The sequence below is a fragment of the Orbicella franksi genome, chromosome 1 (genome assembly GCF_964199315.1).
Source record: "Orbicella franksi chromosome 1, jaOrbFran1.1, whole genome shotgun sequence".
Taxonomy (NCBI): Eukaryota; Metazoa; Cnidaria; class Anthozoa; order Scleractinia; family Merulinidae; genus Orbicella; species Orbicella franksi.
This window is the reverse complement of record NC_138145.1, coordinates 41,080,633-41,097,148: the sequence shown is the minus strand read 5'-3', so window position 1 is coordinate 41,097,148 and position 16,516 is coordinate 41,080,633. Positions and strand designations below refer to the sequence as shown.

The window sequence follows — 16,516 nt, the reverse complement described above, 5'->3', positions numbered from 1 at the left end:
CCAAACCTAACAAACGTAAACCCTCCACGGCCGTGTCCAGACTATGTTTTTTACAGAAACAATATTTTAATGCATATTCTATTACGAAAACTTGAAATAAATAAATAAACAAATTCAAACTTTTTACCGAGGCTAGTGCCTTGATTCTTATTATTATTTTCAAAACTAGCAAGCCTCACTCAACAAGTCCGTTTTGTGGCAGAAAAGTACAACAAAAGAGCCATACAGCCCCACGAAATCGAGGAAAACAAGTCTAAAACTGCTTCATGTTTTCTTAAGTTTCTGTGTATGCACACAATTTTCCTTTGGGGGAAATGTCAACTTCAGAGCTTTTCATTTTAGACTTGAGCAAAATTTATTTTGATTAAAGAACATCTAGCGAAGAAAGCTAAAAAGAAAAGAATTGGCAGGGGTGGGGGTGGGTTAAAGCTAAAAGCTAGCTAGAAAGCTAAAAAGAAAAGAATTGGCAGGGGGTAGGAGGGTGGGTGAAAGCTACTAGCTAGATAGAAAGTTAAAAAGAAAAGAATTGGTCGGGGGTAGCGGGGGTGAGGTTACATGTAGCTTGGCTATCACGTACTTGTTGGTTCTAAAGTTCGTTTTCATAGTCAATACACAGCTTTTTCAAGAAAGTTAGAAAACGAACGGTTGTTTTGTCGTCGGGGGAGGGGGGGGGGAATCAAACAATCATGAAAAAAAATAAATGACGCAAAAACTTCTAAATACAAAACCATTCAAGCATTGTCTGTTCAAGCTTTACTTTGACTTTACACTGTTTCAAACGCTCGTTTTCAGTGCAGATCACCTGCTCACAAAGAAATCTACCCGTGTTTAAGTGGCTATGAAGAATTCAATTTGATACTTATGAGATTAACTTATTTTTCTGGTTTTCGAAACTGTTTCTGCATTACCATTAAAAGCGGTGAAGTGTCCTTCCCAAAATAACGAAGTATCTGAATTAATCAATGTTGACTAATTACCCAGGCAGTGAGGCCTGGGTTTAAATTTCGACTTTTTTTCTTTTCTTTCTTCTTTTTTCCTTTTTTTTTTTTTTTTTTTTGTTTTCCCACGTTCAGTCACAAATCGCCGTCTGGGCTGGGTTGTTCAAAGCCCGATTAACTACACAAAACATGAGCAGTGAAAAGTATTTATGTAGAAGAAAAATCGTTACTTTGGTTAACTTTTAATCATGGTTTAGCGTTAACCGGCTTTCGAACAACCCGGCCTTGGTCTCTAAGGCGCATGCATCACATGTGCATGCGTACAGCACATGGAATTTACAGGAGTTGTCGACGTGAAAAGTTATCACGGATTCCATGATTTCTAGGCGATGAAACACATACAAACGAACATACCGTTCGAGGTAGACCAACACTAAAGGACGTTAAGCGTTTTCGGAACGGGTCGGTCTGCAAGCCTTATGAGAGATCAATTTACGAGCGAACATTTTGAGTGAATTTATCAAGAATCACGTTATACCAAAGGAGCTATCAACCGGGGCTATGAACTCTTCAACTTGATAAAAAGCATCCTCAGAAGCGTCATCGTATTTTTAGACGTGATCGTGAACCAAGTAGAATCCCAGCACGAACTCAAGAACGTCTGAGCAACAGGAGCAGAAAGGTTAGAGAATTTGTTTACGAATGTATCTGTTCGATTACACCCAGGTGAAACGTTCTGAGAAACTTCGTTAATTATAATAAAGTTAAAATCTCGAACTAAACGATATTCTCTCGTTATTTTCTTGTAACAGAGCTATGTGTCTTTACGAGAATGAAACCCATGTAGCGAATTATTGTACATTTAAGCTGAAAGAAACTAATGTATGTTGACCCCAGCAAAACAATTCTCGGCTTTCACTGTCACATAATCCTAATGCAATAAAAAAATTATTCGAAAACCATTTATTGGATAAAGTCAAGAAATTGTGATGTTATAGGAGATTAATAAAAATGACACTTATGCAATTTTTAAGTCTGCGCGTTTTCCCAAACCTCAGATATTCGTCGAAATATTTTGCACAAATTTACAGAGCCCAGTATGGAGCCGCCATGTTGGTGTACCTCCGCGGTAAACCAACATTGCTGCCGGAAAATAGTTTAAGCATCTGGAGCTCACTTTGGCTATCTAGGTGACTGACTATCTGTATTGAGCAAACAACCATTTACATAAGAACTTTTCCTAATACTTTAACTCCTGAATGGGCTAAAAAATCACGAGATAAGTATATCTTTTTCGACAAACGCGTTCGTAGCTCAATGTCACGCACCGCCATAACTCTGAAATTCAAAATGTCTCGCTTGCTTGGGAAACGCAAAAGCAACAACATCAACAACAGCAGCAGCAACAACAACGACAAAGGCTAAGGAAAATAGACTGAAACGTTCATAGGCTGATATAAAGACCTTGACTCACTTAACTCCCTAAAGACCTGCAAACTAGTGATAAGCTATTGATCGATTCCAAGAAATGCAATCAAAGGCAGAATAGCTTGAGCACATGGATTCGATTGAATTTCGTGCAACTTCAAATGCAGAACATTTAGCTCAATTGCAATATAGCTAGTGCTTCTCAGTACAACGACTGCCTGGGTACACGCAGCAAGCGTCTAGTTGAAATTAAGAACGAAATCAAAATTACCCTGCAGATTTCACCGCTTCGTTAGTGTGGCTGAAACAAGTGTAAACATTTCAGAAAGAAATGTTAAACATCATCATATCTTGACGGGCAGACTTTCGAAATCTGCAAGTCAATTAAGCCTCGCAGAAGCTAGAGCAAAGAATAATATTCACAGCATATATAGTTTAACAAACTCTAGACTCAATGATAGCTGCTGATTGCTATAAAAGACAAGACCCAAACTGATTGAATATTTTTCGGAGCTTGGCCTATTTGTATTCGTTTTCAAGAGAATTAGAATCACTGTGGTGAAATATTTGCTTAATATCAATACGCATATGGAGTTAACAGATCGCAGATTAATGTAGCGAATGTTAGTGAGCGCCAACTTTAGCATCGTTAAAGGGACGGGCCCGTATGAGCGAAGTTGACTAAAATCGTTCTCTTGCACGTTTTCGACGGAAAGACAGCTATACAGTGTTCAAAAGTTCATTGGGTCCCAACTTAAGCGGAAGCCCTTTCCTATATGCAGACAAACAAACAAATCTCTCGAGCAGTACACCATAAGAAATTTCACCGACGTTTGAGTTGAATTGCCAGTGCCGTTACCAGTTTCGGTTAAACGATTCTAGAATCATACGTTTAACGGTTTATAAACCGACCCCAAAACAAGAGTCTACAAATGTTCACGAAATGCCCCCGATGTCCTCGCCAGAACAGATACTTCCCTAATATTGGTAAACGTGGCCGAATTCGCACATTATTTCAGGTTTTTACATCTAGCATGCCTGCTAAGCCGGTCGTAAGTGGAAATTGGGTCCTAATGAAATAAAGGTAGTAGCATTTTGCGGACACCGTCTCCGGTATGGCTTACTAGCAGGTTGCAGGAGACGACACCACGGACATTTTTTTTGCGGAGTTTGGCTACCACTTAATGGTTTCTCACTTACCCGCAAAATTGAGCTAATTGATTTCACCACCGTCAGAATAAATCTCCCTCTGTTGCTGTTTGCAAGGATGACAACTTTTACGCTGGATAAAAACGCGAATGCCACGAAACAGTGTAGGAATAGCTTCGGTAAGCAATACTTGCAAATTACGTCAGTGGACGAGTTAAGACATGGGTAGCACGCACATGCGCAGTTTCCAATCAGGAAAAGTCACGCGATCAAACTCGTCAACAGGGATTCAAAACACGGTTCAAAGTGAGCCTGTTCGCAGGCTCAGAATGAGTCTGCTACAGCTTCCCACGGTATTTTAAATGAAATTCATATGAGAGCCTAAATATTAAGTTCTCTTTGTTGCAGAGGAACAAGTCAGTTTACCCTCACCGAAAAATGCTAGTAACCTCCTGCTTCCTGTAAGTGACTATGAGTACAAGAGAATTCATCTTATTGTAATGAAACGTCTTAAGTTAAGGGTCAGTCAAAGGAACTGTATCTTAAAATACCCTTTTCCCAGTCGATATTTTGCTGGCTGGGAAACCCAGAGGTTACTCACCGTACGCGTCAATATCTTAACCTCAACCGGAATTTGGGTAATTTCAGTGAGTTTATGCGAGTACTTACTGGCTCTTCAATTCCTCAGGATTATGTCAATACCTCCCAGACACGTGCTACCCTCTCCCAGAACTCTGAAAATGCGAAGATGCGGTCCTTGAACCACACCCATCTGGCTGTTTTCACCCCCTCTTCACTTTTAAAGTCTTGTATATGACCTTGGATGGCTCTGAGGCCACACTCAGCCACCCATTCCCCTCTTCTTCCCCACTGAAGATTTAGATATGGCCTTGCAACCACACCTCCAAATGTGTTTAGTAGGTGTAAATTAGGGTGGTGTGTCAGCTAGCTGACACACTAAAATTACACTAAAATTTGCTGGGAAGTAAAAGTTGATTCATCTCAACCAGAATAAAAATAAAAGAAATGCTATTGTTGTAGGGGCAGCTAAGTGCAGTTTTAGCCAATTCACGTATAACTTGAGACAAGAATCACCACAGGGTTTGACCAGTAATTGTTCATGTCTATCCCAGAGAATGTTTTCCTTGACTATACTACGTTTTCATTGTTCTTTAATGCCATGTGGGATTTGAAATTAGCTAAAAGAGATAATAAAATGAAAAAAACGTGGTAAAACCTTAACTGTCCCTCCGCATTTTTTCAAATTAGCCATCATACAGATTTTACTTACCTTGAGCGAGTGAACGTTTACGTAAGTAGTGACAACATTTGCACGGGCATCCATCGAATCATAATGCACGCTTGCAACCCGAGCAGCATATTTACATATTGATGACATTTTAAAAATGCAAGAGTTTGTATGGAGTTCAGAACTGCGACTTTCTGCCGATAAATAATAGCAAAATCGCAACTGAATAAGGTTCACAAAACAATATCTGGTGTTGCATTTTATCGTTCCGTTGTGTTTCTTATTAAATTGAACGAGTTTTGGTAACATGTTCTGTCGTGTTTTGTAGAGTAGCAAGGTAAAAAAGCACGAGGTTTTAGTGTCCTGCAGCGCTCGACTCGCTTTGGAAATTGCTCGCATTCTAGCACAAAATCGTCAACCACTGTCAATGTACTTCGTCTCCTTTATAGTCCAATGATGTAACGACTTTTTTGTAAAATGAAACTGCACATACCTTGTCTCTTTAGGGAATAAAGAACTCCACAAACGAAGCACTAGCTTGAAATTCCTGCCATTAAAAACAAAATAGACGATATCAGCACGGTCAGCACTGGGTACCAGATTAAAAAAAAAAAAAAAAAAACACCTAACGGGGTAGGGCGCATGTGTTTCCAACGACTCTGGTTCGCTTGCAAATTTTAATCTGCACGTGAATACTTAAATGTATTGTCAGCATCGAGATGTTCTCTCGTTATTCGACAGTGTGGAAGCTCGTGTTCGTTTGCCGTGGACTTTATTTTTTCTTAACTTACTTTCTTCGCATTGATAGACTTGAATAAACAATTGTAACTAATGTATTACAAAACCAAAAATGGAAATTGGGGCATGATTCAGCATTACCAGTGATTAGTTATTTAAAGAGAAAGAAACGTAAGTTTTCAATTTGGTTGGTAAAGGAAGCTGACAGCTTCCTTCAGAAAGATTTTTACACCTCGTCTTAAGCTGCTTGCGTATCACACACCGGCAAAGATGACTTAGATCCCTACATTCCTTGAACATTTGACGAGCCAGGCATGATGGTCACGTGATAGTGACCAAAACAGAGGAGATCCTCGACCCAGTCCCCCAAGACTCAAGGCAGCCTGGGCATCATATAAAACGCGGGAAATGTCCCATCTTTGGTTTTCAGCCACAGTGATAAGCGCTATTTTACCGAATACTGTCTCAATACTGGGATCGCCATGATATGATAGAATCAAGCACACACACTCTACATCTTTAGCCAGGTGTAAGGCTGTTCTTCCATGTCTATCTTGCAAATACACGTCAGCTCCTGCACGACACAGTATTTCAGTGGCTGACAGTCGCTCGGTCTTGCTGCGCCCGTATTGAGCATACATCAGCGGTGTTGCTCCCCAACTACTCGCTAAATTAAGGGGTGCTCCATGATGACACAGTGCTTCCAAAACGTCGAGACGACCGTTGACCGTTGTCATGGCTACAGGTGTCTTTCCCATACAGTCTTGCGCGCAGATGTCGGCTCCATGTTACAGAAGAATTTTAGCGCACGCAGCAGATTGGACGAAGTTTAAAGGCGTCATGCAGGGGACTCGACACGAACTAGCAATGAAAGTACCGGAAGTGATGCCATCTGCCTTGGTACTCCACACGGTGTCTCTGTTATTGACGTTAGCTCTATGACAACAAAGCCATTTTACGGCAGCAGCGTTATCATATTCCACCGCTGCTCGGAGTGGCGTGAAAACGCTGCGTTATTTCTGCGGTTAGGCCTACCGTTCACACTAATCCGTCACGAAAACGGAACTTTTCGAAAACGCTCTTCAAACCGGAGGAACTTGAAAACGTCGACTTTGCTTTTTAGTGTGGACGGCAGACATGTTAAAAACGGATCTTTTCGAAAACGATGGCGTCACGATAATCGTAATATTTTCATGAACTAGTTTTCCTCAAACTCAAATCCAAAATGACCGATAATTGTTGCTTTTCCAAATGCCTTAAGACTAGTGTGGACGGGAAACATTTGATATGTGTTCAGAGTGAAAACGCCGTTTTCAAATTTCTCCAGTGTAGTGTGGACGGAGTGTCAGTTGTGTCTAGTTTGTGATTTCAGTGGTTCATTGCCATTGCGAAAAGTCGTATTTTTCCGGAATGACAAAATGTTTTTTTTTATTCTCGGACACAAGGAAATGGAGTGGTAGTTGGATAACCACAGAATGTTATAACCTGGGAATTGAATCACTGTAGTCAGGCTAAAAATATCACCGTACCAGCAAATCCAAACGCCTCAAGCTAAGCACGTGCAATTTTGTTTTTAAACCACTACTGACAAATCGCATGCGTGATCAAACCAAAAGAAAATCGTAAAAGATGTGGTCGGTTTAGCTTTTTGACGCTAATTTTAGTTTTTTTCATGTCTCAAGCTAATCGAAGCAGTTATTTGAGCGACTATTTCAAAGGTCTTCACTCTGACAGTTCCAATCTATAATTGTTAGTGTTCCATGGAAAAGAGAAAGTTTGGTAATAAGGTAGACATTTATGGGTTCCGTTTGAATGAGCATAATTCAGCCTAACTAGACATCGGCTTTTCGTTAAGATACGTCAGTGCCATGAGTGACCTATATTTAGCTAAGGGTAAACTTGTTTCCCTCCAATACATTTTAGGGGGCAAGGTGGGGAAAAAATGACGAGGAAGGGGGAATAAATTTAAAAGGAACAGTGGCGGAGCTAAACTACTAGTCTTTCATAATTTTTTTCTGCTTCTGTGGACAGTTAGCGCTGGGATGGTTGGGGGATGGTTTAAATAAAGGAAGCTTCACAGCCAGCAAAGTGAAGTTTCAGCGAGAGCTGAAGAAGACCTTACATACACATTCACACATACTTTATTTGATGAGTAGGCTACTATAAAAATATCTATCTAACTACAAAATCAATACAAACACGAATAAGATATATAAAACTTAAGAGCTATATACCAGGAAATCGAATTTTACTTGAAAATAATTAGAATAAAGTTGCTTTTTTGCCAGAATAAGTAAGTAATAATTAAAAATTGACGGCAACATCCTTTTTGACCTTTTTTGTGGCGATGAATATTTAAGGAGGCGGGGAACAGTGTCCAGCACGTTTCCAACAGCTGTACTTTGACGGATGAATATTGCCTATGTTTATCACGTGACAGAGATTACAATATTGGTATCACGTAAATGCCCAGCCATTGGTAAAGTAATTACAGTGACCCTTATGGCATAATAGGTTACCATAGCAACAGTATGACCTGTTAAAAACACCCTTAATTTTAGCTTTAAGTGCTCATAACTCAAAAACGATTTCGGTGACCCCATTTTTTGTTATCGAATTGTGATAAGCATGATAAGATGCAACTTTTTGCAAAGTTAAAAAAAAATATATGTAGTGTGGGTTCAGAGCCACCTTAAATGAAACATTTAAGAAATTAGCCTTTTTTTGGCACTGAAATGATACCACCTTGTTTACCAATGATTGGGCAGTTTTTTCATACAATATTTGTGGCATCAACTGATAAAGATTGGTTGTAATGATCCATCAAAATCTAAGTCTTAGAAAATGTTGTAAACTGTTGCCAACCCGCCTCTATATGATTTTGAGGCGACGTTGTCAAAAGACATTTAAATTACACACGGCCTTAAACCACTATATTATGCAAGAGTGGGTTTCTGATGTACAACTTAATCAGAAAATACTTGAATTTGTTAAATTGCCAATTGCATTTTATAAAAAGCGTCATACGAAAATGTTATATATTGCCATAACTAGTTTAAAGTTCAAGAGCTACAATAAAACTATCAAAACCTGAAAAATAGTAAATAAAGCTTTTTGGGTCTATTTCATATCAACTTAATAAGCTTAAAAAATCCCTTGACAACTAATGTTGAGTTTCATTTTACACTAGCTAGTTGTTGCTTAACTGCACACAAATGAACCGGCCATTTTAAGTTCGTTTACTTAAGTGGCAAGTTGGGGAAATTTGCGCTGTAATCAAGATTGTTTTGGTAAGACACTTGATCATTGTACACCACTTGACCGTTGTAATCCACCCTACGAAAACAACAAAATAGACTAAGTTAAGTTCATTAATATCATGGGCCAAGACCTATTATCAAATAGGTTTATGAGCTTCTACTCAGAGGCAAATTTTCATTTCCAAGAAAAAAAAAGAGAGAGAGAGAGAGAGAGAGAGAGAGAGAGAGAGAGAGAGAGAGAGAGAGAGAGAGAGAGAGAGAGAGAAACAACCGTTAAGTCAGTTGTAGGTAGTCCCTTGACCTTTGATGGTAAGTTTCATTTTACAACGATAGCAGTTGAATTTATAACAAGTACAGTGACAGGGCTCTTAGAAAAAAAGCATTTCATCAGCAAAATTGTTTAAAACTGTAAGACTGATATTGCGTACGCGTTTTGATCACTTTACATGACTTTAAGACTTTTGGTCAAAGTATAGCGGACACCATCATAATTGGCTTCTAGTTTCAGGGTTGTACTAAAATAATCGGAAATCGTGCTGCCTCAAACCAAGGAGATTTCAATTTCTTAAAACGAGAAAATCGGTCTTTTTTCTCGAAACAATAACGCGTAAACAGATCGGACTTAAAGTCCTCAAATGAATCTTTTAATCCCGAAATTTATTATTTATAAGATTAATTAGTGCCTGTGCCTTATTTTTTAGAGAGTAAACGTGCTCCTACACTACTTGCAAAAAATTTCGGACGAAAATAAAACCGTCCGAAATTTTTAAGCGTCCGAAATTTTAAGCGTTCGATATTAACAGTGTAGTATAAAACTTTCAAATAGCGCCAAAGCTCTTAGCTTTCTTTATGCCTGGCTTTATGCGCGCTCGTCCGATTTTAAAATTAATTGTGCGATTACTCCCTGAATTGTTCTCCAGTAGGTCCAGTACTGGTTACTTTTACTCACCATTTTGTAACAAACGCGTAACATTGCAACTCAGGGGACGATGGTCGTTGGTCAGGATTCCTACAAAAACAACAATACGACTTACACTTACGGTAAGCACAATTTTTAAAGCTCGGACAACACTTATATCCACTTTCCAAATTTCTAATCACCGCATCTGCCTCTTTATCGTAGTGATGTCACTCCAATAACATCGCTTGAATGACACCTGCCCTCGTCCTTTTATATGCTTGCAATGTTTTTTTCTATACATTCTTTAGCTACATAACCACTTGTTTAACTCTGCTATTAACAATTACTAACCACTTCAAGGCAGCCACAATAAACGCTCTTGCATCTTGTGATTTCCACGGCACCAGAGTCATGACATTGATGGGCCCTGAAGCAATTTTAAACCTGGCCTCTTCTGTTTGAAGATAACTCAGAGGCGGTTTTCCGGTCAGCATTTCGATAACTGTACAACCGACACTCCTTAAAAAAAAAAACACGCCACCCATTTTGAAGTTAAAACATGAATTTTGCATACCTTGACGAATGTTACAGTTTCAAATTACTGGGAGCTCACAAAATCAGCTTCGACCCATTGACTCATACCTTAAACTAACTTATATTGCCATCAAAACAGTAAATTAAAGTTTGCGATTGATACATCATGCGAGGTCACACCAAAACTAGAACAATCACGCTCCCCAGGTCTGACAATGCCCGTTTTCGGTTAATGGTGACTGAACACAACTCGTGTTATGGTTTGATTGTTTGTAAAGGTCCAAATTTAATGATCGTCTTTAAACATGAGTAAAGAGAGCAACCACTGTGACTAATGCTGCAGGGTTCAGCTCTTGATTTCGCGCAGAGTTCCACATTTATAGTGCTAACTTAAAGAATGATGGCTTCTGGGAACGAAGTTGCAAGCTAAAATGGCTCCGAGCAAAACCTTACATGACAAGGAATACACAAAACCTATCTTCTTTTCCCGGGTTTGTTTCTTCGTGGACAGCCCAATGAATATCGAGAAAAGGAAAAGCAGTGTTTGTCCTTTAAGCCTACCAGATATCCGCTTCCCGTCCATATCCTTGACCCCAAGATATCTCTGGTGCCATATAGTACAAAGTACCCCGAGCAGATTTCAAATCTGTTTCACTTCCAATTTTCTGGAAAAAAAAAAATGTGACGAAAAGTGGTTATTTTCCGAAAATAAGCGGCATGTATCACGTGGAATAGATGCAATACTGACGAGAGGTTTTCTAAACTAACAAGGCTGAATTCAACTCTTTCTATATTCAAATCTGCGTCTTTGCGCTCAGACGTTTTACGCCTATCAACTGATGACTCCAGCTGGCAGCAGCAACAACTCCGCTGGCATGGCCTATCAGCAGAAGGTAGCTGTTCGGCTCTTGGTAGGACTTGTCAACACTGACCATAGTTAATGAGGGGAGACTCCAAATTGTTATGAAGCCGGGCAAACTTCAAAGGAGCTAACAAAAGTGCCACCAGTTAATATGTTGAGAGGTTCCCGCCCGTGCGCAATGTTTTGTTTTGCGCTCATACACTCTGCGTAAATATTCCTGAATTGCGAAACTGAAAGGCTAGCTGCTCAGACGGAAGTACACTTCTATTGTGTTTTGCGCGCGGTCAAAACGAAAACAGCAAGCAGAAAAACAGAACAAAAAACTTCGGGCTCCATATACATTACCCATTGTAAAGTTTGGACCGACGAAGGCTAATACAGTACAGGGGTCTAATTACTGCATACAATTCACTATATTTACCTGAATTATTTTTGATAACCCAAAGTCAGCTAATTTCACATTCCCGTTGCCGTCTAAAAGAACATTTGATCCTAGAAATAACACATGCAGAAGTTCTGGAGTCCATAGCAAAAATAGCCTTCACTTAGGTTACAGCAATATTAAAGCACATAAGCAGCTACCACGCTAACACAGATAGGAAAAGGAACTGAATTGCCACGGGTTACTACATGTTTTAAGAAACTTCAGTGCTGCTTAATGCATTTAGTTCTTTACTTGTAATTAACAAAGGAAACTAAGAACTACTTCTACTTCTACGTCTACTTTCAGAGCCAAAACTGTTAAAAAAAAATCTGTAAGATAAATTTTGAGTTATTTTTGAAATAGGCAAAATTAACATTTTCTTAGCTTACGAAAAAATTGTCTCACAGATTTTTATTTTACTTAACGTTTACTTGCATGAACGTTGAATCACAGCCAAATTCTAATTCTTTAAATTTTGAGGTAAGGTATTTAAAATAGATTTTGAGGGATACGTGACCCACTGGTTCCCAGTCTATTCTTAAGCACTCGGTCGTTCATTTTGGCTATTTATTAAGGTTTTAATTGTCAGATATCATATATGGTAAAATATTTAAGCAAACAGTAATTAGAGGAAGAAGAACTAGAAACTTCTTGGAACATCTTTCAAAAGAGTTAAAAGTTGGGCGCTTATACTCCATCAAAACTGTGGTAAGTCTCAGAGCTATGAAGGGAGAAAGAAAGTAATTCTATTTTTATCACAGTAAACCCCCTGTCATGAACCTAGCTTTATGTTGAAATTATTGGTTCAGTGTCTTTTCGAATCTTCTACCCAAGTGTTTCACATCGGTATCCGCAAAATAGCATGAATACTGCAAACATACCCTTTATGTATCCGTGTATTATATTCCGGAAATGCAAAAAGGTCACTCCTTCTAACATTTGCTTTGTGTACCAACTTGATTCCTTTTCCCTAAGATATCCGCTCTTTTTTATGAGATCAGACAATGATCCCTGGAGAAAAGCACCAAAACATTACTTAGATTTTAATCTGGAATTTTTTAGTATTCTTATTATAAATGGCAACAACTGTTCCATTGAAAATCTGAATCTTAAATGCGTAGTGAACTACGTTTCAGATTAGAAGCAAAGATAAACAATAAGCTAGTTAGTTTTAGTACATGTACGGCAAGCCTATGTGGAATAACCATAACACGTCGACAGAGGAACTAGGGACACGTCGCATCTAAGCTCTTACCCCAGTCATGAACTCCATAAGCAAATCAAGATAAGGGCCATGCTGCTCACTTTCATAGTATGAGACGATTCTCTCATGTTTATCTTTCTGTAAAATACTAACTTCGTTTTGTAGAGCTTTTACTTCCTGAAAGAAGAACCAAATAATTGTCAATAGTGTTCCATGCTGAGCCATGTAGTAACTTCACTTTTTTCTGTGTTAAATTGCTTACAGTGCACGTGTATGCACACTCAGAGAAGGAGTCTGAATTTCAAGTAAATAGATAACTTACTGGGTCCACATTTCCGAATAACCTAAAAAATTGTCAAAACTTGTCTTCGTCCATATTTTTTTCATTTTCAGTGCCCACTTTTTAAGCATTGCAGAAATTTCATTCACGTCCTTTGCGCTGAATGGCATGAATATTGGTGAAGGAAAGTGTAGGCCACAAGCTCATTGCGGAAATTTGACACTGCAAAACGTAGATCACCTAAATAAATTCTTTATGATAAAGTTTCCATATAACGCGCCCTCTGATTGACTGAAACAGCATGCTTTATCGAGAGCAAAGCACGGGTTGGTGACAGTAAGCTGGCTTTCAAATTTTTGCTTCGGAATTTTGACAAATTTGACCCAAATTAAACATGCCCTGTGACTCAGACAAACGCAATGGAAAAGTCCTATTTGTCTGCAGTAAATATGACTGCACGGAGATCATTGTTAACAACAGTAGCGTTCTCTTTGTCAGAGAACAGAGCACGCTGACGCCTCTTTTACTCGTTTGGAAAATAAAGTTTGGTTTGAAAATTCAGCCGAATGCGTGGGGAAATTAATAGATTCTTTATAATAAAACAAATAAAGAAGGCTCGACTGTGCTCTGTTCTGTTGTAAAGCACTTAGGAAGCGGTAGAGCACTCAAGAAGTAGGGATAAACACTCGACTACGTCTCGTATTTTCCCCTACACTTCCTTCGTACTCTATCGCTTCCTGCCGGCTTTACAACAGAACAGAGAAGGCTTCTTTATTTGTCGAGGTCGAGGCTTCTTTATTTGTTAAATACAGACATCTTTTCCTTAAGAAGTACAATGACTCCTTCTGGTAAAACGCTTTGGAATACAAATAAAAAACATGAATCTCCATTTTAATCTACAACACTGGAAATGTAGAGACTAATGTCTTCTATGTATAATTATTACAAGACTAACCCCGTTCACTCTTGTGTATTGATGCTCCATTTTAACTCTTTTCACTGCCAGCAAAGTTGTAGTGCCTTTATGCGAGAAAAGACACTTAAACACCTAAAAGACATCGCAAAAAGACGGGTTAAAGCTGCTCTTTTTTTCTAAAAACAAATTTTGTGAAGGAGATTGGCGTTTCTCAGACAATTGCTTCAATGCTTTGGTCCAATCTGAAACTTACCAAACGTGAAGGTTGGCTGAGAGTATTCACAGTTGCCACGTCATGGTTTTAAGCAACAATACTGTTCAACTTTGAGCGAGTAGAGCACTATCATTATCATGCAATCCAACAGAAAAGCGAACGTTACTGGTGTGCTAGAGAAAGATGATCATAAAAGTTTCAAACGAGGTCACGTTTCACCAAGATCTACCATAGCAATGTTCTGACGTATCCCTGGTCTTAGCGATCCCAAAATTTTAACAACTTTGTGAGAGTGTTTTCGAGAAAATTGCAGGTAAAGTTTTAACGTGTCAAAATACAACAAAAACAAAGCTGTTTTAAAATGCTATTGCAAACCATATACACCAGACTTGACGAAATGGTGTTCTGGTCTTATCTCGAGTGAAAAACTCAGAGAAATCATTCCGTTTCCTTTTTTCCCCTCCAACAGGTGTTTGCATTTCTTCGATTGAGCGATAGGGCGCTTATTTTTCATTTTAGGTTTTTTCTAATAATCAATCTTCGTGAATGAACTATAGGATTATTACTCGGGCTTCCGTAAGAAAGCCCTAGTCAGAAAATGCAGGCCATTTTTGTTGGGCCACAAATGGGGGGTCAAAGTGCTAGGCGTTCCTAGCGGAGAACGTGGAAACTGGGAATGAAAATTGCGTCAGCAAATGCTGTGATTTTGTTTTGAAGGAAACTTTGAAAAGAATCATGCCTTAAACGTTCGTCTCACATACAAAGATGTCGAGCGGTTTCGGAACGGGTTGGTCCACAAATTCTACAGCTCGAAGGCCTAGGCAAATTAGCAAAGTTCATACTTGATCTCACGAACAGCTCCGGTGTTGAAAAAGTCAACACTCTTCGTCAAACGAATTTCCACGGTTGTTGTACTTTGGGTAAGAAACCTTGGAGTAGTTCCGCCTTGTTTTACTTCTGTCATTCATTCTTCCTGGGTTCTTAATACTGATGAGTAAAGGGTAACGTGATATTTCAAGTTTCATGATTCTATGGGCGTTGCTATTCGCAAATTTTAGTTTAATTTAAGGATAACAGAAAAATATAACTGTACCTGACCAAAAGCTCCTGCTCCAATACATTCGCCAAGACTGAAGAGGGCTGGCAGTGCTAAACAAGTTTAGAAAGTTAATTGACCAATGAAATTTCGAGAGAAACGGTAAGTTACGGTGGCCTGAGCCCAGTTATTTGCACGTTGCCTGTTTCATTTTAAGTCAAGAACTTTAGTAGGAAATATTTTATATTTAATGTTTAGCACCTATAAAATGTGTGACTTTGCTGGAAGGAAATCTCATTTAATTATTTTTGTTTTGAGAGTAAAAGCGTTCGAGATATTATCAGTATTTCAAAACCTTTTTTTACAAAAGTAACCTATAATTTTGAAATCCGATCGGAATATTCCCCCTTACTTTATGAAATAAGCCTCAAAGCTATCACGTTTTGTATCTGCAAGTTTCGTGGCAATCATAATCGTATAACTCGCTGCACAAAAATGCTGATTTAACTCACTTTGAAAATACCACGCTAATGTAATTGAGGTAGCTGCCGTACAAATGGCGGAAGAGTGTTGTAGAAGGCACAAATGTAATAAAGTCACAAGTGTAATAAGGTTTGGTCACAAATGTAATAAGGGTTCAGACTTAGGCACAAACATGAAAGGTACCTTCCATTCAAAGTGGATGTCGTCATCAGTCAAAATCGCTCTAGTTTTGTTATTTTACGCATCATCTAATGCATTAAATGCACTTATTAATTAACTATAAAGCTTTTGTACAAATTAGGTGCTGCTATCAACTGATAGCGTCATTAGGTATATCTAAATTAAAGTTTAATTCGCTTCAATTTCATTAAGTGCCAACAACAAAACCATCAGTACAATATTAATCTGAGTGATTCACAAAAGAAAGAATAATTGTCAATGCAATAACATGAACACTATTCAAATGGTCAATGTCCTCAACTGAGGAAGTGAAAAAAATCCATTGATCCAGTGTGATAATTTGAACTTGAAATTCAACTTAAACAACACAAGTTACAATACGACTACTAAGTTTCTTCTTTTGCTAGTAAGTCTTGTCCTTTTTAGGTTATTTGTTGATGTCTTTACAATTAACAAAAACCAGAAACACACATGTTTCTACAGAAACATATGAGCTTATTAATTAAAGGCCAGTCTATACTAGCCTATTCTTCCAATAAATGCCAGCTATGGTGAACCAACCATACTCTAACGGAACTAGTTTTATCCAAGCTTGGTGCCATCTAGGAGACTTAAATTCCTCTCGAAGTTCTGCAACAGCGCCGCTGCATTTCCCTTTTAACATGATGATTTTGCGGATGCTGATAACCACTTGTTCCTCTCGGGCAGCTCAGGTATATA

The 16,516-nt window shown here is 38.6% G+C and overlaps 2 protein-coding genes and 1 pseudogene across 2 annotated transcripts in view; all 3 read right to left on the bottom strand.

Moving 5' to 3' along the window:
- LOC145482130 (mitogen-activated protein kinase kinase kinase 2-like) overlaps positions 1–3,854 on the bottom strand; it is a 16,655-nt gene extending 12,801 nt beyond the window's left edge. The window contains exon 1 of the mRNA XM_081460735.1: positions 3,567–3,854. The gene's annotated coding sequence lies outside the window, so the exon portion shown is untranslated. The remainder of the gene's footprint in view (positions 1–3,566) is intronic.
- Positions 1–16,516, bottom strand: part of LOC145481300 (uncharacterized) — a 172,621-nt gene that overhangs the window by 91,572 nt on the left and 64,533 nt on the right. Inside the window, exons 13-19 of the mRNA XM_081459765.1 lie at positions 15,191–15,246; positions 13,923–14,015; positions 12,739–12,864; positions 12,365–12,494; positions 11,481–11,551; positions 10,759–10,862; positions 10,015–10,182 (exon numbers count right to left, since the gene is read on the bottom strand). Of these exons, the coding sequence (XP_081315891.1) occupies positions 10,015–10,182; positions 10,759–10,862; positions 11,481–11,551; positions 12,365–12,494; positions 12,739–12,864; positions 13,923–14,015; positions 15,191–15,246 (748 nt within the window). The remainder of the gene's footprint in view (positions 1–10,014; positions 10,183–10,758; positions 10,863–11,480; positions 11,552–12,364; positions 12,495–12,738; positions 12,865–13,922; positions 14,016–15,190; positions 15,247–16,516) is intronic.
- LOC145464464 (uncharacterized) lies at positions 4,711–6,999 on the bottom strand (annotated as a pseudogene).